Source organism: Atractosteus spatula, chromosome 28 (genome assembly GCF_055471065.1).
Source record: "Atractosteus spatula isolate fAtrSpa1 chromosome 28, fAtrSpa1.hap1, whole genome shotgun sequence".
In the NCBI taxonomy this organism is placed as follows: domain Eukaryota; kingdom Metazoa; phylum Chordata; class Actinopteri; order Semionotiformes; family Lepisosteidae; genus Atractosteus; species Atractosteus spatula.
The window spans coordinates 4,063,161-4,089,489 of NC_142733.1; the positions used below are offsets into that span (position 1 = coordinate 4,063,161).

Genomic DNA, 26,329 nt, shown 5'->3' on the forward strand with positions numbered 1-26,329 from the left:
GCCAGCGTCCTGGCTTGGCCCTGCCAGTTTTGAGAAGCCGGTGCCTACGGCATCTATTAGTGGAGATTCTCGACCTCCTGTCATCCCAAACAGAAGGCAGGGCTTCTGGGGAAAAGGTGGGGGTGGGGGGCTGGCAGTAGGCTCTTACACTGAAATAGACATTGGAAACAAACATAAAAACAGAGCTGCCCTTCTGCCTGTCAGTGTAGGAAACCAGGATCATGTCAGTCAAATCAAGAAACAACACAGCAAAGTAAGGCATTTTTTCTGCCTTTCCTTTCACCTCATCTCTGGAGCTTTTTGGGAAATAAAGGTTAGCCAGTACTGGAATATCCTGGTCATAATCTATACTCTAATTTTGTCTAAAAACAAAAAATCTGTCATTGATCACTGCAGACCATGGCATTCAAAGTACAGGTGTACAAATAGATTGAACAAAACATGATAAGAACAAAAGAAAACAAAACAAAACATGATAAGCTGCACAAATATTAGCGATTTCACTCTGCCATAATAAAAGCAACAGTTGTTCCTGGCTCTGTAATACACAGTTGTCCTGACTTACCAGAAATTACAATAGTCATCCAGGCTCTGCCCTGTTGTGCTGCTTGACGGTTTTGTGTGTGTAGCACCGATGTACATCCTTAATCTCAAGGTAAAGACTCAACCATCCTCTCTAGTCTGTTGGCATTGAACTCAGCAGGAACAACGCTGTATCTGTGCTGCGGCATTTTTCAGCAGCACCGGATCTGTCAAATCACACCTGGAGCTCGTTTATTTTAATGCACCTGGGAATAGGCAGGCTTTGACTTTGTCAACAGGTGTTGTAGAGTGATTTAAAAACCAGAAGAGGGGCTTTGATCACTGCAAAAATGATTAGGAACCTTAGGTTTCTGCAACAGAGGGGGCTCATGTTAAATTAGGGGATTTCATCTGCTGGAACACAATGGTGTTTTTGACCCATTTTGTTCTATTTGCAAAGGCTTAAAAGGGGAAGATATTCATCCATCTTAACAATAAGACTGTTACGATCCCTGCCTCCCGGCAACGGAAGAGGCAGAAGAAGGCGTAGCCTTACTCCATCAGTTTACCTATCAGTTTTCTTATTCACCACCACACCCCCGTCTCATCCTGTACTTAAACACCTGTCTTTCCCTACCTCCTTGCTCAGTATTGGTTTTCCTTTCGAGCTTCCTGGTTGCGCTACTCCTTCTTCTGCCTTGTGTCCTTCTTGGTTTTCGGATTACGGATTTTCCCCCTTTGACGACGGTTTTTCGGATCACGGCTTGGCTTCGGTACTCACGCTCTGTTTGGGATCTCTGTTTTCCCCTGGACTCTCGGATTGCTCTACTGTCTACGGTTTCGGATCACGCTTTGGCTTCGGTAACTCGTTCCCTGTTTGGATCTCTGGCTTCCCCTGGACTCTCGGCTCGTTTCCTCGACTACGGCTTTCTTTGGATCACGGCTAGGCTTTATCAGCTCCTGCAAGTGGGTTCATTCACTGGTTTCGGTTTCTCTTACCGAATCCTTAACAAAGACAACAGCAACGCTTGGCCATCAAGGAGCCTGCAGAACTGGGGTTCCATTATAACAGGTGTTCAATCAACCCATTTATCAGGCTTCACCACGGTGTCCTGCCCTACTGAGTCCGGGGCTCGGCGCGCCTTAGCCCGTCATGGTTTTAACTATCCGTATTCTTAGTTCTCCGTGTTCGTCTTGGATGGATCTCCCGGCACCTGGACCTTGGACTGCACCCCGATTTCCCCTATTGGACTTCCTTTTGGACTCGTTCGCCTGCGCTCCCCCCACGCACCAGTTCACCACCCCCCTGTGTTTCTACCCGACCTGATCCTGCTGCATCTTCCCCGATGTCCTACTCCAGTCCCTTCCTGGATTATACCGTCTCGCATAGGGGCTTTAACTAAGCATTTCACGCGAGTCAGAACCAATGACCTTGACAATCCCAGGACCCATATTGTACCCCAGACCCCCCGAACAGACCACAGGCACCCCAGGATCTGTGGCAGCAAGCCCCCCGCATTTTCAAGGTCTCTCTGGAGCTGGCGCCTTAAAAGGAGCGTGCTCTTCAAGGTGTGCATGAGCTGCAGAACTGTCTCGGGCTGCGGAGGACATGTCCCATCCTTCCAGGTCAAAGCACAAAAGCACGGGGGGCTCTCCAGAGACTGCAGTGGGCAGAATAAGGTAGAACTCTTGATAACAATTAAAACCCATCCTCTGGCTACTGTCAACCCCCTGCTGGGCTGTTCCAGGAGCAGGAGCCTCAGCCTTTGAAATCCTGCAGAAGAGTATTAGCTCCGTCTTTCTCTCTATTAAGGAAATAAAAACCTTAATGCCTTATTGTATATAATCCATTTACAGAGCGCTGACAGCAGCTCTCATCTAGACCTTGCATGATGTAGGACTGCACAAGCACTGGTAATTAAAGATTAACACTCATTTTTCCCAATTCCTAGCAGCAAGGGGGAGCAGGGAGGTGCCTATAGAGAATGGGGGGGAGGGGGGGCTGTATAATGCTACCATCTCAGAGAGCGGTGTTCTGTAACAGAGCCCTGCAGGACTGCATGATCCCACTGAAACGTAAAGGGGAGCTGCGGTTTCTAAAACCTGTTATTAAATCTCGGTAGCAAAATAAATGAATTTAACAAATTTTGAATGAAGTGCTTTGTGAAAGTGCTAGGAGTCATCACAGGCAAGAGCGGGCGTTTGTGAGAATTGTGATGTGAAGCGGCCCTTCCTGCTCGCTAGTCCCTGTAATGACTAATGTACTGCGATGTACGAGTGTGATAAGCACAGGTTGTGCAGCAGACACTGCACCGCAGAAAGGTTTCAACATGATCTGCATGCAGAGTTAACAAGCAGCATTTGTCAGCAAAACCGTTTCAAAGTCAAGAGCAATTTTTCTATTGGATTAAAAGAGACGGATGCACAAGCCTGCTTGTTTATAATGTAACAGAGCTGCTTCACCTCAGCTGAAGTCTTGTTCTGAATGCAGAATAGAGAGCTGCACATACATGGAAATTTCATCTATTTTGTGATGCATGGACGTTTTACACATTGCTGTGTACATTTTAGTTCCACCGTGGTTTGAAATGCACTCATCAATGCTGATTCTTTAAACCCCGGTATCGCCGATGGCTGAAAGAGCAGGCGAAAAGCAACAGCAGTCTAGACTGATGCCAGGGAGGCATGTGTCTTCAACACGTCTAGCTAGACTGGACTGGAGGTCACAGCGGGGAGTTTTGTGTGTGTGTGTGTGTGTGTGTGTGTGTGTGTGTGTGTGTGTGTGTGTGTGTGTGTGTGTGTGTGTGTGTGTGTGTGGTGGCGGGGGGGTGCCCTGGTGCCTGTGGTCACTCCTGACTCAGCGAGGGCCGAGAGATCACACCAGCTGGCACGCGATGCCCATCGTCACCACATCACCACGATGCACCCTGACAGCCAGCAATCGCGTTTTGCTGTATCCGCTCCTTTAAAAAAAATAACTAAACACGTTACAGGGAGGTAAATGATCACATCATATTCCACTTTCCTCATATTACATGCTAGATTGTGTGGTAGGGAAGGAAATTACAACTGGAAATGACGGCGCACACGTGCTTGGGTGCTACACATGCAGGCGGCAGGGCTACACCTGGAGGAAGGAGCAGCTGTCTGCGATTAGGAGGAGATTATCACACTTAAAAAGTGTCCTGCAATTGTGAACAGCTTCTGTGGTGCTCAAAGCCTATTTTATCCATGCCCATTCTGGCTTATCTCAGCAGGGCGCACAGAGTTCAGGCTTTCGTTTTTCTCCTTGGACTAATTTTTAATGGAAATCCGTAGTCCCAGATTCTCAGACTGGTATTAAATCTCGGCAACAAACTAATGTAAGTGACAGTATCACAAAATTTTACAAATTCCAAATTGCCCTTGGTCTCACCATGGGCAAGAGCGAGAGTTCCCACAAATTGTGCCCTTCCTGCTCACTAGTCCCTGTAATGACTAATGATGTACAAGCAAATAAGTAAAGGCTGAGTAGCAGATATATTCACTGCAGAAATGTTCCAACGTGGTCTGCATGCAGAGTAAACAAATAAGTTGTATTAGTTGGCAAAGCCGTCTAAAAGTTGAGAGTAATATGTCTATTGGATTAAAAGAGATGCACAAGCTTGCTGGTTTACAATATAATAATTAATGTCATGTTTTGTTGCCTCATTCTGATTCAAGTGGACAATAATGGCAACATGGCGCTGTACACACCTGGAAATTTAGTCTATTTTGTGATGTAAATTGGAGGTTTTACAAGTTACTGTGTACATGTTACTTTCATCGCGGTTTGAAATGCACTCATCAGTGCCAATTCTTTCTAACCTCGAAATATAAAAAATATGGTGATACAGTTCCCCTTTAAACAGTAATTGTGAGCACAAGAGCAAGACCTAAGCACAGCCAGGACACAGGCAGCAGGAGGAGAGACAGCAGTGTGATCTTCGAGACTGACACACAGCAGTCTTTCCTGGTCTGGGAGGGGACCCAACATCAGGGCTTCTCACTGTGGTGGAGGGAGGGAGCTACACATGGCTGAACCAACCTCATCTTTCTCCCAAAGCATAAATCAACAACAGATGGGGAGATGGGTGGCAGAATCTGATTTAAGTAGCCCAAGAGCTATAAAGAGCTAACAGCCCATTCACCTTCTAGATCTCATAACATGTCCTTGAGAAACCTTTTCATCAACACCTACTAGATGCCATTAGAGACACCCCCCTCTCTGATGTCTTAGCTCCAGATCTATCTGCTTTATACTATTCATTGCTTTTCCTCTTGACCTTTAAGTGTTCTTATTGCAAGTGCTGAAGAGTGCGTTTTAATTAAACGCACAGATGCCTGACGATGACACAAGGACCTCAAGCTGTCCCTTATAAAGACTGCCCAGGTACCAAAGCATGCAGTGCAGAGCAGCACAGTGGAATGACGATGAAGCACAGGTGAGACATATATAGGAACCTGAGTGACACAAGAGAAACCTGTGCAGAGGGCCTCTTCCAGATGTTTCGTGAAAGAAGACAGAGAATCGGCTTCTACAAAATAACTGGGTTAGTGTGTTCCAGACTCACACAACCCTCTTTGCGAAGAAGTGTTTCTGTTATAGTAATAGCAGTAGCAGCATTAGTAATAGCAGCGGTAGTAGTAGCAACAGCAGTGGTAGTCTCAACAGTAATTGCAGTAGTAGTAATAGTAGCTGTAGCAGTAGTAGCAGAAGCAATAGTAGTAATAGTAATATTAGTAGTAGCAGTAGCAGCAATTGTAGCACTAGCAATAATAGAAGTAATAGCAGCAAAGCAACAGCAGTAGTAGTAGCAACAGAAGTAGCAGTAGTAATAATGGGAGCAGTGAGTGTAGCAGTAGCAGCCATAAATCAGGAGCAGTAGCAGTAGCAGTAATAATAGCAGGAGCAGTAGTAGTAGGAGCAGTAGCAGTAGCAGTAATAATAGCAGAAGCAGTGGTAGTAGGAGCAGTAGCAGTAGCAGTACTAATAGCAGGAGCAGTAGTAGTAGGAGCAGTAGCAGTAACAGTAGCAGGAGCAGCAGCAGTAACAGTAACAGTAGCAGGAGCAGTAGCAGTAACAGTAGCAGGAGCAGTAGTAGTAGGAGCAGTAGCAGTAATAATAGCAGGAGCAGTAGTAGTAGGAGCAGTAGCAGTAGCAGTACTAATAGCAGGAGCAGTAGTAGTAGGAGCAGTAGCAGTAACAGTAGCAGGAGCAGCAGCAGTAACAGTAACAGTAGAAGGAGCAGTAGCAGTAACAGTAGCAGGAGCAGCAGTAGTAATAATAGCAGGAGCAGTAGTAGTAGGAGCAGTAGCAGTAACAGTAGCAGGAGCTGTAGCAGTAACAGTAGCAGTAGCAGTAGCAGTAATAATAGCAGGAGTAGTAGTAGTAGTTAAATTCACCCTGGAAACTCTCATAAGGGAAGTTAGATTCTCATGGCACAGAAAACCTACCAGGGCTCCTCGCACCATAATGATGGCAATAATGATGATTGATTACCCACTGTGAAGAGGCTTGTTCACTTTTAATCAATGAATTGATTCATTGATTAAGAGTGATCAAGTGAAATTTCAAGGCGAGTAGCTTAGTGGGGGCAATGAGCCCTAAACCCCAGCAGCCCCCTGCATTTTATTCTGCAACGGGATTGACATCCCTCCTACTTCCTTGGCCACTAACAAGAGACTCTCTCCTGAGGCACACCTTGACCTTCTCCTTATTTCTCTGATGAAATGAAATGAAATTTCATCAGAACCAACCAGCTGCTGGAGGCTTCGGGGGTGCAGGCAGAGGGGCAAGGCTCCGGATCAACAGAGCCAGAGCTGCTATTGCGTTTGCAATCCCACCGATCACAGGACACGCATGACGAGACTCTTACATGAAACGGATAAGGAGGCCGCCGATGGTGTCATGTGACTGGCACTGGCAGGGACTGGCAAACAGCACATAAAAACACAGGACAGGTGAACAGACAGATCCCGTCACGAACGTAGCTTGTAACTGCTTAGAATCTTTCTGCAAGGCAACTCCACATCCCTCCTACTTCTAAAAACTTTTAAAAAATTGCCTCACTTGACTCGCAAAACTGTTGGTTGCTGCGTGCATGTGATCCAGGTTTATGAAGTAGAAAAAAAGTGATTTCAAGAGATCGCAAGGTTCTCATGCCACATTACTGGCATTAATGCATGATAGATGGATTGATCCTCGTGCTGGAGGTGTGTTGCAGGGTGTGAATCTCTCTCGCTCTCTGCCTTTGCGCGTGCGCTTAAATTGTGAGTTTGTGCACGCATCGAGCGATACAGAGGATCACAGGTGCACAGCCTCCTGAAGTCACTGGGCTGACTTGACAGCTGGCCGACAAAGACATCCAGCTAGAGCAGACATGAATGCATAATCGTGACGATAATAAAAATAATGTACTTACCACCATCTTATTTAAAGACACCCAGCAATCGCTAGGGAAATCTTGCAGCATGGGCACCAGGAACTGTAGGCAACCATCCCAGTGGCACAGGAGGAGCATCATCCCAATTAGATTGAAAATCCGCATCACTGCACTGGCGAGGTCATAGGTCATGTGGAAGATCTGTCAAGGAATGGGAAGAGTGCTATTAGACCTTAAAGTGCACAAGTGATTGTGCCTTCAGTGCCAATGAGCCATCAAGCTAAAGGAGCAATTCAAGATACAGATGAATTGGTGTGTGCCTCTTCAATAAGTGGAGGGCTGGTTTGTTTTTTTAAAGTAACTTCTCGTTATAGCTCGAGTGCAGGAGGCAGCGTGAGGTATGTGGCAGTCTGAAATAAATGAGCAGGAGTTTATGAGCCAGGAAGCAGCCAGGCAAACAGCAAAAGAGAAGAGCATGTTTATGACAGTAAACTTTAACAAGCACTCTGCTGTCAGTGGGCTAAGACACTTCAGCACAAAAACAATATCTACATCATTATCAATCACTGCTGCGTGAGCTGTACTGGTTCCAGAGGAGAAGCACTTGTATTGCCACAGAGAGCAGTCTGACGATTCTCCTCTCCTGCCTCTGCAGAAGAGACTAGACTCCTAGACCCTAGGCTTCTTCAGAGAGTCTCAGAGCTTCTTACTGCTGTCCCTCCAGGGGAAAAGTCTACAACGCACTTAAATCCTAATCTTTTAAAACTTTGGAATTCTTCTGCACAAAAGATTCTCCCCGTCCTCATAGTGTGACTGAAAAGCTCAGCCGTCGGAGGCAGCCCGGATATTTCACATCAGACGGAGTCAGACAGAGGTTTATAACTCTGCCTCTAAGATCATGATGAGGAGATGAGATACTTGACTCAATCGGGCTCCCAACATCCTAACAGGCCAGACAGACTGACTGACTGGCCTCCTCTCTTTTGTAATCGCCCAGGTGACCTCAACTCCCTCTCCGGACCACACGATCCCAGACGGTTCAGGCAACAGCCTTTTTTTTTGTTGCTGAAACCAGTTTGCACGCAGTTTCAGGAAAGAAAGGATTGCAGACAGGATCACTTAAGACATTAGGGCAACTTGGAACAATACAGCAACCTGCATCAGTCTGCAGTAAATGTCATCTCTGAATTATGGGGATCAAAGCATGGGACTCTTTGTAAAATGCACTCATATAGTGTATACTCTGCTTTGGCTTGTTTTTGGTGTGGGACTGCTGTGGCTCCCCTGGGTAAGGAGTACAAGGAAGATCAGTAAGCTCCTTATGCACCGTTGCTTCTCTGCAGTCATCTGTCCACCAGGTGTTTTTCTAGGATGTACAATTTGGCAAGGGTCGCCAAGCAAAGGGTCAGAGGAGAAAGGGGGAGAGGACAGAGGAAGCTCTTGTCAGATCGCACAAGCCGGCCGGGACTAATGGGCCTCAACATGATGAAATCAATCCATCAGTCTTGAGCCCAGCTCTCAGGAGGAGCTCGCTCATGTCAAAAACCTGAGCAGGGATCAATCATGGCGAGCACAGACATGGAAAAACAGATCGGGGGGGGGGGAGGTTAGGAAGGGGAACAGTACAGGAGCTGATCTCTAACTCGGCTTTTCCGACCATAGCAAAATCACCAGGCCAGGCAAAGAGACGGTGACAGTATTCTCCCTCAGCTTCATAATTCATTCAGATGATACTATTATCCAAGGATTGGTTTGGCTGGGGAAAAAAAAATGTAAGTGGACTTTGTGAATGGAAATCGCAAAAACGAAACAGCCGGCTGATCCCAACGCTGAATAATTAGAGAAGTTTCTCCCACTCCCAAACCAGAAGCCACAGATTGCCTGGCACAGCAGCATGTCTGCTCTTTGTTCCCCTGAAAGCAGAGCAAAGCTGAGAGGGAGGATCAGGCTTGGGACAGAGACGATTCAGAGTCATATGAAAGTTGATTATTAGGTTCTTATTATCATCATCATGCAATGAAAGAGCATGCACAAATACAGAATTCATGCACACACATTTTCTGGGGACTCCCCATTCACGCTTATTCTATTTTAGTTACTAATCGCCTCCTACACCAAAAATGAAACTCCACATTGGGAGAACTTTGACCACAAATGAACAGCTTTGGCGCGTTTAGATTAAAAACGCATTGACCTGGTGGTGGCGTCTTTGTGTTGCCTTTGTAAAAAATATATTTTCTCAAACTTGGTCTCCACAGTGACGGAGAAACATTCTAGAGATGTAGATGTACATACAATTTAGATCTGGATAAAAATGCACACTCACACGGGGTGGAGATGCTCTTAGGGCCTGGAAACTATGACTGGTGAACTGTGGCCAGCAGTACAGGGCATTTTTCTTTTTTTATGACAGTGAGCGGCCAACTCCTCAATTGCAGAGTGTCGCACGGGTGCTGTGCTTGGCTCTGGGAGGTTGATTAAATAATTAGGGGTCATGTTCTGCGAAAATAACTGCTCTGTAATCAAGAAAATAATAGCTCCTATTACTAGATAGTAGACTTTACACAATTGAGTCATCAAACCTTGGGTGCTGGAATTTTAATTTCTTGGCGAAGACACAGACGCACACTCTGGTTAATTGTTTCTCGCTGTATGGGATTAAAATCTCTTTTCCACAGAACAGCCAACTTCCGAGTGTATCCTCAATTCCTGGGCTCCCGATCAATCCTACGTACCTCGTTTTCCCTCCAGAATGGAGCCTCTGATGTTCATTAGAAGCACCGAGTTTTAGAATAAATTAGTCTGGCTGAAGGAGACTACTGTTTAAAATGCAATCAGTTCACTTTTTTGTACCCTCCCACTCCTTAGCCATTTGCTCATCTAAAAGTAAGTTTTCTTTGCATTTACAAGTGGGCAGCACAGAAACAGAAACTGAAGCGCAGCAGGATAATCAGTTATTTGGGATTTTGCAACAGTGGATATGAAAAACCTTGTCTGTAAAACATTTCAAACTTCAAACTTTCAAAGTCAGGATGGCAATTAGCACCATTAAATTCCATTCCCAGTACTGGAGCATTAATGCCTGTGTAATTAGCAGAGAAATCCATTGTTCTTTAGTCTTAGGCAGTAATTAGTGCTAAAATATTTCCCTTCCAGAGCTCACATCACAGCCCTTCCTACTGTCTAAAAGTCCTCTCTGCCTCCATTTTATTCATGAGCTCTGGTGCAGATGCAGGCAGGAAAAGTGATGGAAACAGAGAGCTAAACAGCTACCAGAAATTGAAGGGGGAGCCCAGCTGTGTATTAGGTCAGCCACTGGAGCACAAGTCAGCAAAAGAACAGGCAGCATGGGGACCAGGGCCCCGCCAGCCACAGGAGTGGGCGATCGATGTCAACAGCCCCTCCTCACCCAGCGGATACGTGACTGACACCTGTCAGTAGACGCTCTGCTGCTCTGCATGCTTATTCAGAATAGCTGTGCAGGCTTGGCGAGAGTGAGTCGGGACAATATCCCAATATCCCAAGGTTTGGGGGGGAGGCTGTCTCAGAATACCTCCTCACATCAAATAAACCATCTCCCACCCCTGTCTGCTCCCAGGCGAAGACGAAAATGCCGTAGTATGTAAAGGAAGCATATTCTTCCTGGTTCACCTCCTTGGAGACATGACCTTCCCTCATTGGTGGGAGAAGTGGGATATCCATGGGAGGAGGCAGTCTATGACACTATAAAAATGATCCCTCCTGAAACCTTACAGTGGAAAACTTACACTGGTCATATTGGCCACGTTTGCTGACCGCTTAGCCACTCTAATGCACTACTCCTGTGCAGCTTCCTCTATGTTCCGCTACCACTAGATAAAAACAATGACCGTTCTATTAGTGTGGTACCCCTCCCTCCTGGTCACTCACAGCTCAATATCTAGCTAATTCTTAAGCGGCAGAGAGCAGCAGGTAAACATTTAGAAATGAATTAGGTGAAGTTCCACATGTGACACAAAACGCATAAATTCACCGATCAATAAAAGCACCCAGCATGAAAAACAACAACCTCACACTTGTGCACAGGCTGCCCTTAACCCTGAAATGCACAGTGCAGAGCCTGACTTGAGGCTTTACCTTCCAAAATAACAAGAACAAAGCATGAACAGAAAGAGCAAGGCACTGAAGTTTAATCTGACAACACTGCCCGCAATCAATCTCTTGGCGCGGAATTGATCCGATGTTTTGGGACAGTACGATCAAATAACCCCTCACCACCCCCACCACCCCCCAGAAAGTTTAGCGCAGGTCAATAGTGATGAGCTCAGCTCAGAGAGACAAGGAGGAGACTGGTTAGGTCCAGAGGGAGGTGACCTGTCATCTGTTGACAGACTGACCACTGCTGAAACCAACATCTTTGTACAAGAACAGAAGACAGAGTCCTAAAATTGCCCATATGCCTCACACCCAGCCTGGTTAATAACCCAGAAAGCAAACACAGTGGCCCCCGTTGTCAAAAGAGATTTTCTGCAGAAAAGTGTTGAAGACGTTACTGGGTCAGGAAGCCACTGGGAACAATCTGTTTATCGGGAGGAGTTAACGTTCAAGGCACAGGACTTGGATTTGGAGTTCAAACAGTTATTGGAAAAGTTCAAAAGTCATCTAAATACCAACAATGAGGCACACCTGACATGACCCACTCATTTCAACAGTCATGCCAGTTAGATTGACCATCAACATAAAAAAATGCATACTAAAAATCGCCCAAACTGAAAAAATAATCAAAATAATCCACAATAATCAAGAGAAGCTGTCACAATGCTGTCACAACAGCAACAGCTGGCCTGGGAAATACAGTCAAACTCTCTCAACATCTGGATGAGAAGACTGTAGAGCTCAAGACACTCTCCAGTGATAAAGCTTCTATATTTAGGATAACCTCAGGCACGTAACAGAAAAGACTGGTGGTTTAAGTAATCCAAAGGGATTTTCCCAGTGCTGATAAAATGCCCCAATGGTGATTAATTCTGGAAGAGGTGGGAACAGAATAACCCGTTCACCATAGATTAGGTGCTGCGAGACTCTTTGGGAAAGTGAGAAGCTGTGGTTGAACAGCTGGCCTCAGCACCCTGCACGGGCTTAGTATTAAAATAAAATTTTTAAAAAACGTGCCGGTCAATTCACACGCACAGGACGTAATCAAGCTGGACTCACTGAGCCATTTCGCAGAGACATAGCGATCCCAGATCGCCCTGAAACAAGTCGGCCTGACTGCCTCACCAGCCGCCACTGTCAGAAAGGATGAGTGAGTCACACAGCAGCAGCACAATGAATTCATCCTAGAAGGAGGGATAATGTCTTGGCTGACGGCAAGGAGTTGGCACTAATTGATTGTAGGCAAACGGTTCATTAGTGAGGCTTACTCACGACCCCCCTGATATTGGAACGAGCCCTCATTACGGTTTAATTGAGAAATTCTGCTCTTTCCTATACAAACCTTCTTGCCACGATAATTCAGGCAGCTGTGAGGATTTCCAAGTCTTGAACTAGGCGATGGAGGCTGATAAAAGACATCAGCTGGTGAATCTTAGCTTTGTGCCATTAGGAAGTTTTGGGATTCAAAAGGGAGTCGGAAAAAGTCTCAGTGGTTTTGGACATGCTGAGATCACAGCACAGCATAAGATCACTTTATTGGCCACACACAATTTCTTGCATTAGGAATTTGTCTTTTCACATACCCCAACTTGCTCTCTATGAGACACACAGACAGGGAGAGAAGCTGGGGGTCAGAGCGTAGGATCAGACATTTATACAGCACCCCTGGAGCAGCTGGGGTTAAGGGCCTTGCACAGGGGCCCAACCGCATAGGATTCCTCTGCCAGCTGCGGGATTTGAACTGGCAACCTTCCAGCCATAGGCACAGATCCTTAGCCACAGAGCCACCTTTCTGCCCACAGCTAAGCAATTCACTGTCACAATCTCCTGACGAAGACCTTTCCCTCCCCATTTCACACAGGCAAAAAAAACCTACGTTGTATTAACAAACCGCCAGGAGAGTTTAGAGCTCACCAGGGACAACAACAGCCAAGAATCTGATGCTTTGTGAAGGTTTGGATTATTTGGTGGGACGGGTTTGTCTGAACCTGCTTGGACAATGGGCAGCCTCCTCTCTCCATTCAGAGAGGAGTGACCCAGGGCAGCTGCAGGAGGGATCCCTGAGATGAATGTGTTTGATATATATAGAGCTGATGTCTGCGAGGACGGTGATCAGCAACAGCTGTGTGACTTTTCATTGTTCTCCTGCCCTAGCTTCCGTTTATAACTTCAATGAAGTGAGACAAAGCGACACAGGTTAACAAAAGAAAGGAGCCTTTGATAACGAATTGCGAAATCATCCACTTGTTAATGCTGGGTAAAATCAGAGCCACTGCTTTTTCTAAACACTCTACCAACAAGAGCAACCAGTCTTAATACCCAGAGGGTCACAGTGTCATTTAGCTGTAGCTCCATTCAATCTCTCAATTGCTTCATTAGTCTAATCACTTAAATGGAATAATTATGCTAACTGGAGAAAACTGGACACTTTCCTCTGGGACCTACAAATGTTGTCGAAGGTACTGTGACAAAGGGTCAACGAATTCCGAAAAAATGAAATACCGAGAAAGATCGAGATCGTTAATCTGAGTTAAATGCATGTCTAATCCAACAACCACAGTGTCTGGACTTCGGAAGGAAAGTCAGAAACCCACACATCACTGCAGAACTGGTCTTTTCATGCCCTGGATCTGCAACAGTCCCAGGAAGAGTCAGCCATTTAAAAAACCTCGTCTTGTACCTCCAGCAACCTTATTTACTGTGTCTCTTGCAGTAAATGCCCAGCCATCTACTTGGAGAAACACGAAGGAGACTCGGAGACCGCTTCAGAGAACACGTCAGGGCTGTGAAGATTAAAGATCTCTCCAGGCCCATTGTCTCTCATTTCATCTCTGACGGCCACGACCACTCTCATCTCTCCGTCTGTGTTCTCAAAGACGGTTTTCCGAACTCATACATCAGAAAGGCTACAGAAACCAAAATCATCCTGCAGCTAAGATCACACCTTCCCCCTTCTCTTAACGACAGACTACTTTTCGTCTAAATTTCCTCCATTCATTGGAGGTTTCATTTCACACCTCTCTACACCTATCCTGACTTCACACCTCCTGACTGGCCTCTCTCTCTGTCCCCTGCTCCCGCCTCTCGCTCCTCCTCTCTCCCAGCCTTTGGTCTCCCACTACATTACCTTTGCTTACTGCCCTGTCTTTCTCACACCTGAAGAAGGCCCCACGGGCTAAACGTTGTGTTTTCTTTCTTCTTTTTTTTCAGCATGGAATAAACCTATTACTTGGTCGTTTAAAAAGCCGTTCAGCTCAGCCCTACCTACCTCCTCCCACTGGTGGATGTATCTGATGAGCCTGGACAGCCGCAGGAGGCGGAGCAGGCTGAGGATCTTGGTGAAGCGCACGATCCGCAGGGCGCGGGCTGTCTTGTACACCTCGGAGTCGATGCCCTTCTCCACGATCAGGAAGATGTAATCCACGGGGATGGAGGAGACGAAGTCCACCACGAACCACGTCTTCAGGTACTTCTTCTTGATCTTCTTGGGGTCCAGGATGATCTCCGTGTTGTCCTCGATGACGATGCCCGTGCGGAAGTTCAGCACCAGGTCCATGAGGAAGAAGGTGTCGGAGACCACGTTGAAGATAATCCAGGGGGCGGTGGTCTCGTCTTTGAAGAAGGTGATCCCGACGGGGATGATGATCAGGTTACCCACCATGAACAACAGCATTGTGAAATCCCAGTAGAACCTGCAATGGGAGGGAGGGTGAGAGGAAGATAGGAAACGGCTAAGCACACAGTCTCATTTCTGGGAGCTACAGTGAAAGATCTGTTTCTACTATGTCGCCGCTGTCTGTTAATAATAAAAATAATAATTGCTTACACTTATATAGCACTTTTCTGGACACTCCACTGTGAGCGCTGTACAGATAATGGGGATCCCCTCCACACCCACCAATGTGCAGCCCCACCTGGATGATGTTAATGCAATTTAAGGGCTGCATTCAGTGGCAGGCACATTCAAATAAATGAGATTTTAACGATTTGCGCAAATAAAGTCAAAACTAACGGGGCTCACCAACTGCCATTATTTTCAGGGCTTTTAACGATTTTATGGAATCGCATGGAAGTTCGATTGTGCAATTAACAGCCCAGCTGAGATCAAGTTCTGCGCTGTGTGCAAGAGTCAACATAGACCATCTTATGCCGCCTGCGTGAGCCTGTGAAACAAGAGCTGCCAGGATCATTCTAGGCCACCTAGAGCACATCTTTTGGACAACACATTCAAGGAGCCAAACAGTAAACAGGAAATCCCCAGCATGCCGACGTCATTGGAAAGGACAATCACAACACTTGAATTTAGGTGTCTTTTAAGTTATTTTATCAACCATTACTCTTCTGTTCCATCATTTGTATTGACTCAGTGTCGGCATAATAAATATTGTTTTGACTGTTTGGATTCTAGAGGTAGAATCTGCAAAAAAGTAAGATGCATATCTTATGTCAAATTTACAAAGGAATCACAAGAGGCCAGGTCCCTTTTAAACAGGTAGGAATAAGAACAAAGGCAGTGCTCCAGCTGCGAAGACTTCTTCAGGTGTGTTACGTTACACGAGTGCGTCTTTAATAGTTGAATGCATGGCAACTCTAGACAGTCTTATGATAAAAGCAGGGGACACATCAGGAAGGGTGGCGGAGCGCGTGGCGGACACGGTGCGGGTGCACGAGGTAACAGGGCTGTGCGGGGTGCCCAGGCACGCGCTGCCGTTTCAATGGCATCACGTACAATTGCAGGAGTCGGTTTGCTCGGGCTGGACCCTGCACTGACCGCGAGGGGCAAAGCGAACTGTGTGACAGTAAAGATCTTAGACAACAGTTAAAACTACTCCGGTGGTGAAAGCGCAGAATCCTACAGAACAGAACACCGGGGCGCGGTGACGATCGCCCGACCCTGGGGTCGCGAATTCCCTGATTCTGAGATAAATTACGGGCATTTAAAGGAGAGAACAAACCGATGCACCTGGGTAGGTACACTCAGCGTTTACAAAATGCATCCTCTGCCGCCAGCTAAGCTAAGCCGCAGACCGCGACTCTTTTCAAACCCTGAAGAGGAGACCCTGACAATGCCCTCGATTTCCACACACGCACGGACGGGGGATCGGGGGGGAGAGGGGTGTGGCCCCTCTGTAACCGCGGTTTCAGACGCTTCCTCGGTCAGGTGGTTGAGTCCCGGCTGCCCGCAAGGTCACGGCAAGGACAGGCTCCGAGAACGGAATATGAAACCGGAGCCGCCGAGCGAATTAATTGATTCTCAAGCCGAGCGCGGCTGGAGCCTTCTTAAAGAAGCGAGAAAAACTCCACGACAGCAAGAGCAGAGATTAATTTTTACCCTGCAGCCGCCGCTCACCCAGGCATAGCATAAGAAGACAAATGAAGGCTGACGCTTTTGAGATCGCGAAAGGCCAGGGAAACTCGGACAAGACACCGAATTACACAGTGGGGCTCTGCGACAGACCCGGGAGAGACTAGAGATGGCTGGATCTTCTTCGTTATTAAATTGCTGAAGTGGATCTGATAACGCACGAGACGGTGCGTCAGCGCAGGAAGGTGATTTATAGATCCAGTCACATTTCCGCGCTCTCGAGGACCACGCTTCGTGCTCGACTCGCACACACACACACAAAGTCGTTTCGAGCTGTGCGCTGCTGAGTCATGTAGCCCTCAGTGATGCACTTTTAGACGCAACTGTGGTGTCAAGGAGAGAAAGTCGATTTTCCAGCTCGCGGCGTGTATGAGCTAATTGTCACTGGTGCTGTTTTTTTTTCTTCCTTGCTGTACAACACATGCACGCGGCCTGACTCGAGTCTGTGAGCTTGCAGTCATCTAAGAGTTGTCTTAGAGTCGATAAAATAAAGAAACACAGAAAACGAAGGAAAAATGGCAAAGTAAAAGCATGAAGTCATATATTATATTTGAACTAGAATGCCCATCTACAAATAATAAACGGAGCGTGACCTTTAAATTTTATTCCGACTGCAATCCCAAAAGTTCTTAGTTCAGCTCGTTAAAAACACGAGAGTGAACCATTCGGCGTTTTTTTCCTTCTCTGCAGATCCTCTATTCCCTGCGCGTACCGAGGAAACGGGATGGGGCTTCATTGATCGCCCAGTGATTCCTCAGCGCACAGGCTGGTGATCGGGGAACGCTTACAGGGGATCTGCCTAAACAGCGTCCTTCATTGACACCTCGCTGTTGGGAAATGCGCTGTACAGGGTTTTCTCTCAAGGATGGCCTGGAGGGTAGGGGTGTCGTCAGAGAACGAAACGGGTGTTGCGAATCTGTCACAGAGCCGGTGATCCTTTTTCCTCTCCTGAACAAATATAAAACCCCAAATAAATACCAATCACTCTCGGAGAACGAACCCGAGATCCCGTTCTTGCGCCTGAAACCCCAATGCTCTGTCAGCAGCTATAACCCCCAACGCGCTAGAAACACTCCCCCAAACAAGAGCGCGTCCTGAACGCTGTGCGACACACCCACTGGGTGAACTCTACACCTCCTGTTACAACAAAAGCAGTTTGGAACAGTACACTAGTGGAGTTAACACTGTTTCTGATCTCCGCGGGGAAACACGCTTCTGATAGTCCTTTGCTGTGTATCGGAGAGTTGCACGTCCACGACCGCCTGTCTCTCGGCAGAAGGGGGACAGACGGTCGAGATACGCGTTTGTTTTACCGCGTAGTCAAGCGCTTAAATCCAGTCGCATAGGGACACCGTTTTGTTGTTGTTGTTGTTGTTTGAATTTCTTGCTCTTCCGGCACTGCTTGGCCAGGCTGTATTCTTATCGGGTTCCGCAACCAAACAATCCTGGCTCAAATTCGAAACTATTGATGAGTCGGAGTCTTTTTTTTTCTTCTTCCCCTCCGCCTCTCGCAGGTTTGTAAAGAGTAGAAGACAGTGTGTGTGCTACCCCCGCCCCCCCTCCCCATAAAGCAGGCGAAGCCCCTGTGGGATTTGTGGCGGGGCAGGAACTGTCCTTGGTCCTGAAATCTAAACGCCAGCAAGACAAAGTATCGCCAAACGGAGTGACAATTGCAAGGGGACCTCAACACGGGGGCCGTCTTTCAAAACCCCAAGGCAATCTCAGGCGTGACGACAAACAAGCTCGGCCCAGTTATACGCCTGGATAAAAAGAAGAGATACGGAGAAACTGCGACAAAGAGGCCGCAGGCAGGCAGGATGCAGCAATGGTTAGGGCTCTAGACTCATAACTGGACTGTATAGGCAGCAGCGAAATCGCCATGCAGCTCACCACTGGAGCCCAGCAGGTGTGAGCCTGGCCAGTAAATGGATGGAAGACCTCCTGGGAAAGCTGAGGCTGCTGCTGGGAGAGGTGTTAGTGGGACCAGTAGGGGGCGCTAACCCTGCAGTCTGTGTGGGTCCTAATGCCCCAGTATAGTGACAAGGTCACTATACTGTAAAAAGGTGCCGTCCTTTGGATGAGCCAAAAAAACTGAGGTCCTGACTCTCTGTGGTCATTAAAACTCCCAGGGTGTTTCTCGAAGAGTAGGGGTGTTACCCCGGTGTCCTGGCCAAATTTCCCCCTGGCCTTTACCAGTCATGGCCTCCTAATAATCCCCATCTCTGAACTGGCTTCATCACTCTGCTCTCCTCCCCACTGAGAGCTGGTGTGTGGGGAGCGGACTGGTGCATCATCCAGGTGGGGCTGCACACTGGTGGGGGTGGAGGGGATCCCCATGACCTGTAAAGCACTTTAAGTGGAGTGTCCAGAAAAGCGCTATAGAAGTGTGGGGATTATTATTAATTAACTGAAGATTGTAGATTTAAACCCCAGGTGGAGACACTGCTTTTGAGCACTTGAACAAAGTGTTTCCCTGAGACTGCTCTAGTCAAATGCCCAGCTGTGTAAATGGGTACAAATGTGAGTCACTTTGGACGAAAGCTTCCGTCAAATTATTTTATACATACGTCAGGTCACGGTCCACATCCCTAGTCCTAGGGTGTCACAGTCCCTACAGGTTTTGTGAGGTTGTTTTAAAATGCTAATGAGCAGATCTCTGGAGAGCCCATTAACTTAGTTAGCTAACACTTAATGATCGTTCAAATATATTATTCAGGATGGAATGAAAACCTGTGCTGCAGTTATAGAAAAACAAGCGCCTACATCACCCCTTTATCACCTTGGTCATCCACGGCGAATGGAAGGTTTCCAGGTCTCCAAACACAAATAAAATTGTTTGATTTACACGGTGAAAATAGCGATAGCGCTGTTTTTTTTTTTACTTTTGGAATCTGAGATTTGAAGTCGGATTTTAATCTCTCTCCCTCAGCCGACTTCCAAATTTCGTTTTTCCCCAAAACTGAGTGAGGTATCGCCTCTTTGTGTGGTCCTCCGTAAATCGTCGTCGTCTGACGTTTTTTGTTTCCAACGCGTTGGCTGCTGTCAATTGGAAGAACCCACACTTATATACAATATTTTAGCCCAGAGAAAACCACTGGAATCAACTGCGAGTTTAATTCTACGGCGTGGACCGTGGTGCGTACGAAAAGCAGCACACTAATTAAATGACGGCATCAAATCTAAAGCGCTCATATATAGATGTAAGTCCCTTAGCACTCTCGTAAAATACCAGTCTATTTCCCCTTGGTCGTATTAATGTCGCCGGCGGTTATATGGGCGCTGAACGACGGCTCAGCGAGCGACGCGCAAAATTGGATTGAAGGCCGAAAGAGCGAGTTTATTACGGAGGGGGGGGCATCTCGAGAACACGCGGTGCTTCTGAAAGCCCCATTGTTGTCAAGGTGACATTTCTCCGCGGGAGTCTTCGGCGTTCCTGCAGTTCAGCACAACATTACAATACGCATCGGGCCGGCGTCGCCTCTCCTGCTGCTTGTATTGGCCCCGATATTCACGGGGTGCAACTGTCTCCCCCTCGAACGCTGCGCTTCTGATCACCTGCATGTCGCCAGGGAGCACCCACAGGGTCCACAGCCCCCGCTATCTATAAGGGCCTGCGGTTTCTGGACTGGAGGGAGCGAGGGCTCACATACGGTCGGTGACGTCTCACAGAGGTCTCATTGCACACGTCTACCCCGGGTACAGGGCAGGTGGCTTTGCATATCATATTCCTGATATTGCCCTGTTTCCTGAACTGAATATCGCGGATCTTTACATCGACAAGGTCATCCCGTGGCCTGTAGCTTTGTGGCCATTGTGGAAGCAAAAACACGACATAGTATTTTGTTAACTATTCAATCCTCGAAGAAATAAAACAGTAGAAAACAAGTAATTCGTATTTCGCCCGTCAACACCTACTCGCAAGACGGACTTGCTGAAGACCATTAACGAGGAAATCAGGCAAGAGTTTATAAGAGTCCACCGTGCTCCAGGTTTCACATCTGGAAATGGGCGCATTTGGACCACAGACTTTGGGAAGAAATGCAAAATAATCTTATCTTACGCGGGCCAGCAGTCATAGAGGAATTTCAGGCGCACGCCTGTAAAACAGCAGGATGTATTTTTGAAAGGGGGAGGGAGAGACTCAGATTGTAAAATATTTAACCCGGTGAGGTCAGATAAGATGCTTCTGGTTAACACGCTCTGTAGACCGGGTGTTTCAGTTAGAGAGTGTCATTCATCGTCTGACACGTCATGTTTCATCTTGGAGATCTCTCCCTCGCCCTCCTCCGTCCTGAGCAATGGAGAATATCCCACACCGGACGCCTGGGGGGGTATCAAACGATACAAAGCGACACTGTAAAGCTAGGAGCATTCACCCAGCACGACCCCAACCCCACACGACCGGTCTTGGGTCACAGGTTAAGGCCTGTAAAATAATGTCGGTGCTTTTACACAGGATTGATAAAAACTCAAGGACACGTCGGACGGACTCCTCAGCCCTCAGTCCATTAAGGCTCGGTTTCCCCCGTCTGAAACCATCTTCCTGAACTCGCGCGGAGCTGGGAAGTTGACCACCCGCGAGGATGCTTCAGCAATGCCCGTTGCGCGCGACCTTGCCCACAGAGCCACCCCACGCATGAGACCACATTGCAGCGACCGGGGCACAAAAGCCACCGTGTCGTGTAGTGCGCACACTACAGGAGCCGAGACCCGCCACAGTCCACAAATCCCACCATTGCCGCCTTCGCCATCCACCTGTTCCCGGGAGGACGAGTTTACACGCCCTGTCCGCCTGCACAGGTGCGTTTCACGAGGAGTGACGGCCAGCCCCGACCTCACTGCGCGGGCAAGGCGAAGCCGGACACTGTACCGACCGCCACCGGCGCTGCCCAGCTGTGTGGGTGATCAACTCACCCCGCCTGGCAAATTAACCCAAAGCACGGCAGAGCTGGCACTACTGCTGCCCGGGGGTCCGTAGCGGGACAAAGGGCTTTTAATCCCAGCTGGGGGGTTTCTGACACCTCTGCTCGCAAGGAGACACACCGCCGGGAAGCGCGGACTCGGCCCGCTCCACCTGACCTGCCCGGCCCCGTGACATTGCTCTGACAGCTCACCCCTGAAGTTTCCACACCCGCTGGCAGGACGTGTCGCTTACTTACACGGGCCGTGCGTGAGACGACACCCCTGGAGGCAAGCGCCCGCCCGGGGCAGCTCAGCCCTTACCTGAAATCGCTGTACGGGTGAATAATCCAATTGCCTGCAGACTTAACCCTTTCCTGCTCCCGCTCCACCGCCTTTTGGCTCCCAAACATGCGCAGGGAGAATTTGTTGACCCCCGGCTGCAGCATGGCACTGAACTGCCGCTGCATGAAGCTGGCCTGGCTGCCCCTTTGCTCCCCGTCCTCCGCCACGATCTGGGTCCCGTCCTCGGACTTGACAAACTGGACCGAGTTCCGGGGCTGCGGGGGCTGGCTCTGGCCCGGGCCGTACACGGAGGAAGAGGCTTTCCGGCTGGGCGCGTTGGAGAAGGACACCCTGGAGTCCTTCTTGTCCGCCACCCCCGGGGCTGTGGCGGCGGCGGCGCCGGGGCTGGCGGTCTCGCCCCCCAGCCCCTGCGAGAGCGACCCGGCCGGGGTGGTTGTCCCGTCCATGCCGGCGGTCGCGGAATTGGAGGCGCCCGACTTCCTCCTGTCTTCGGCTCCCGATCCTCCTCCTCCTCCTCCTCCCTGCTTCTCCTGCTTAGAGATGATAGAAGATAGACTCCCTGTCGCGGCTGGGTCTCTCCGGCAGTCTCCGTTTTTGTTGCATTTCATGCCTGTGCTGGCGGCCGTGCTGTTGCACCCACCACCACCACCCCCGGCGGCGGCGGCAGCTGCTACTCCAGCGGCTCCGGGTGCCCCGTCGCCTCCTCCGCCGCGGGGTGCGAGTCCCACACCATCTCCCTGGCCGGTGGCGGCAGAGGTTGTAGTGGCAGCAGCAGCAGCAGCAAGTGCGGAACTCTCGCCTGGCAGGAGGCAGAGCTCATTGTTGTTGGAGTTCTTGCTCGCTGTGGACGCGGCTCCCCCTCCTGGCGTAAAATCCTTCATCCTGATGCTGCCGCCGCCGGTGCCGCCGTTACCTCCCACGGCCCGGCGGAGTCGGGGCTGCGGCGACCTGGCCTCCTCCTCGCCGCCGGTCCCTTCGTCCACGCCGGCGCCGCTGTCCGCACCGCCTTTCGGACCCGGGCCCGGCTGGGCGGCGGCGGCGGCGGCGGCGGCGACGAAACCGAAGCAGCCCTGTCGCCCGCCGCCGCCGCCGCCGCCGCCAGTAGGACCGACCCCGGCTGCGCTGCCATGGCCGCCGCCCGCTTTCCTCCTCATGCTCGCGGAAGCCTCCTTTTTGTCCATGACATTGGAAAGATCAAATTTGGGCTCCAATGATCTTGAGAGGAACGCAGGCAGGGAGAGGGAGGGAGCCGAGGAGAGAGAGCGAGGGGGGAAAAAACAGAAATATACGTGACTTTTTTGCCAACCGCTGTCCGTCCCCACAGAGCGCGTCCTTCCGAGCCGCATTCTGGCAAGGTTAGACACGGGGTTCGCTAGGTGGTTACCAGCAGAAAGGGCATCTGTTCGTAAATGTTCACACCGGCATCGAAATCGGCTTGTTTTGTTTGCATTTCAAAGCAAAAGAAAAATCTCTTTCATCACTGAAGGCGATTTTCGACTCCCGGGTGAATGACACCCCTGTACACGGATTTTGAAGCACAGCAATCTAGCCTCTATTGTTTTAAATAGGTGGTTTAGCTCAATTTTTAAAAGCATGGTTTATTTCAGGATCCGTGTTCAGTTTAATTTTAACCCCTTGTTGCAATCTGTATATCGAATGGGGATGAATCTAGTGGCACCTGTACGCACTGTCAACACAACCACATAGGATTGCTTGCAGCGTTTGAGTCCTTACAAGCGTTATCGCTGAGATATGTGGTTAATATTTACGGAGATATTGCAATTAGCGATTTATATATATATAATGCTGTTGTTTTAATTACGACATCACTTTCAGAAGGTAGTTACTGTGCCAACTTATCAGAACACCGGCTGGAGTAATTCACGTCAAGTGTGGGGACTTAGCGCCCTCTGGCGGCCAATAGAAATAACAGCAGTTGTCTTTGCCCTGGGCTCTACAAATGGTTGTCATAAACGAGGTTTTTCAATGTAACTTGAAGACGGTATTGGTTTTTTTTTCTCACGTAGAAAACACCACAACATGGACACTTGTGTAACCGTGAACATTATTTTCTGACGTGAGAAGATAGTTATAAAAACTCATTGCTAAAAGTTTGCTCAAAGTCAACTGAGTGCAGTGTCCAGAAAAGCGCTATATTCGTGTAAGAATTATTATTATAGTTCCACCCCACCTCTTGGATCCTTACTGGACCTAACAATTTGCCCGATTGGAACTTTTGAAAGTTTTTTTTTTCTTTCTATGCAAAAATGAGATCTTAGATTCTTTGTTAAACAGAGTAGTGACCTCCAACAGGTATCGGAACAGAAAACAATTGACTTGGAATCTCTCGTAACATTAGGAGAGTTAACAGCCGAGCTGTGTAAGTGAGAGCTCAGCTGGTGGGGTTCCTTCAGGACCAGGGTTCGAGAAGCCCTCCCGTTAAGAAACCGTATCCCAGACCTTCCAAATTGAACCCTGGGTCTTTCCCTTTGACCCGGGATTGATCCAGCCCCATCTGGGGACAGTCTAGGCTTGGAAACCCTACCCTGAGAAGAGAGCTCTGGGGCTATAGTCAGATCCCTACCGATACATTATTGATTTCTTTTAAGTCAGCGTTAACCTCTAACAAACGGCTCTAAAAGCTATAGAGAAATTAACTTTTAAACAATGGAAAACGTTTTTTATCCTCTGCATTGATCAACACTTAAACTATTTTAATTGCTGACTACAATAGTTGTACTTCCTTTTCTCCCCTTTGGATCTTTTATACCCCTGCAGAAAATCAATAAAGCCATGTCTACTGGATGCTTTACTTGGAAGAAGCTTGATTGCCTCAGTCTAAAACCTTAATCCTCTGCTTTCTAAATGGCTGGCACTTGTCCACTTTCCCACCGAGATCAAAGCTCTCCATTCCAATCATTTGAAAACGCCCTGGCTGAAGGAAGCCAGGTTTCAGAACCAGTGATACAGACCCTGAAGAAATCATGATGCGATATCCCTGCCAATAGAAAGTCTCAAGTTATCAAGGATTCCTATAGGAACTCTTGTCATAGGATTTTGGAATAATAAAGGGAGTCTTTCTTGATTCTTGCAGGAATCTGTCCCTTTTTTAAGAAGTAATGCAGGATTTTGCGTTTGTGGGGGAGGGCAGGGATGAGAGTTGTTGATCAGCTAGGGGCTGTTCTTTGTGAAGACCCACATGGAGATCGCCGTTTTTTGCACCGGTGAGCAAGGCAAGCTGTGAGCGTCTTTCTGTGTGTGTGGTGGGGCGGGGTGTTACAATTTAGTACATGTGAATAATTAAAGATGGACATAAAATGAACTGCACGTTATCATTTGAAATTCAAAATGCTATTCTTGGGTTAGATTTGCATCTGAACACTTCCAAACCGAAACAGTTTTGATCAGGGTTCTTTAAAAGGTAAACCCTGCTCTTACAGGTTCGGTTTGGAAGATCATGGTGGAAAGTGTTTCTTTGCTCATTTCTGGCTAATCTACCACACAGTTCCATTCAGTTTCTCTCTCACCTGGGCAGCATGTGCATCACCCGAGGTTTAAAGTATGAAGCAAAAAATGTGGGACCTATGGGGGGACACTCTGTGCAGCTGAATGGCTCCTGTTGGCTTGTGTGCAGTATGAAGTCAGCACTGAAAATCAGATCCCTTCCATTCTTCTGTTCAAATGTAAATCTAGCCTTGATAGGGTTGTGCCAGCATTAGCAAATCACACATTTAGTACCAGAATGTTACAAAAAATGCTATTCGGTAATGGTTGCAATGCCTCTATCCTAGTTTCACACCCAGATTCCCCTGGACACTTCTCACCCATGTGACAGGGATAGATCTGTGTACACGATCTCAATTATCACTTTCGAATACTGGGAAGATCATGACAGGGCAAAGCCCATGTTAGACAGATATGGTCAACCCAGAAAGAGTCAAATGAAGGATTAGATTAAATCACTCCACGATATTAGTGTGCCTGGCTTTCCATTTCCAGCACGAAATAGATCGAAAAAAAGTCTACGACGGTCATTCATTAACAGATGACAGCAGCATCTTACAACTGGGCGACTTACCTTGAGAGAGGATGTCTGTGTCAATGACATGAAAAGGTTGTTCACTCTCGTCAATGGGCTGCAGATGCACCAAATCAACGATCCTAGGGCCCTAATGCAGTATCCAGAGGTCATGAGAGGCCATTCCACATGAGGGCTCTGTCAGACAATCACCTTGAAATCTTTAAACAGCCAGGGATGCCGATATCAGGGACGCTGTGCCTGCAGTGGCAGCCTCACTTCCTGGTATGACATATTTAACATGGTGCTCCAGATTCATTTGCATAAAAGGCAGAGCTCCAAAAAAAGGCCTAAATAAACCTGGAGATGTACCACCTAGAGGGATCTTGCAGACTCTCTCCCCTTTCTCATTAACACTCCTGCAAAGAGTCCCACACTTAATTATGAGCCTTTGCCCTCTCCCTGTGTCTGTAACTGCTTAATCGAGGCTGAAGATGCTCCATTAATGAATTTCAAAGTCTACAAAGGTACATGGCTTCTAGCCTGGTCTCGTTAGGTCTGCGAAGCTCAGCCAGGCTGATCGTGATCAGTACTGGGATGGGAGGCCTCTGAGCTTACGTCTGAGCGGTAAGTGGTGTTGGTGAACCAGTAGGTGGAGCTCTTTGCTCTGTTAATGTTCCA

The 26,329-nt window shown here is 48.1% G+C and overlaps 1 protein-coding gene across 1 annotated transcript in view; it reads right to left on the reverse strand.

Annotated features, from left to right (window-relative positions):
* hcn2b (hyperpolarization activated cyclic nucleotide-gated potassium channel 2b) overlaps positions 1–22,976 on the reverse strand; it is a 41,873-nt gene extending 18,897 nt beyond the window's left edge. Inside the window, exons 1-3 of the mRNA XM_088907781.1 lie at positions 21,649–22,976; positions 14,329–14,752; positions 6,966–7,127 (exon numbers count right to left, since the gene is read on the reverse strand). Of these exons, the coding sequence (XP_088763907.1) occupies positions 6,966–7,127; positions 14,329–14,752; positions 21,649–22,976 (1,914 nt within the window). The remainder of the gene's footprint in view (positions 1–6,965; positions 7,128–14,328; positions 14,753–21,648) is intronic.
* Between the last annotated feature and the right edge of the window lie 3,353 nt (positions 22,977–26,329).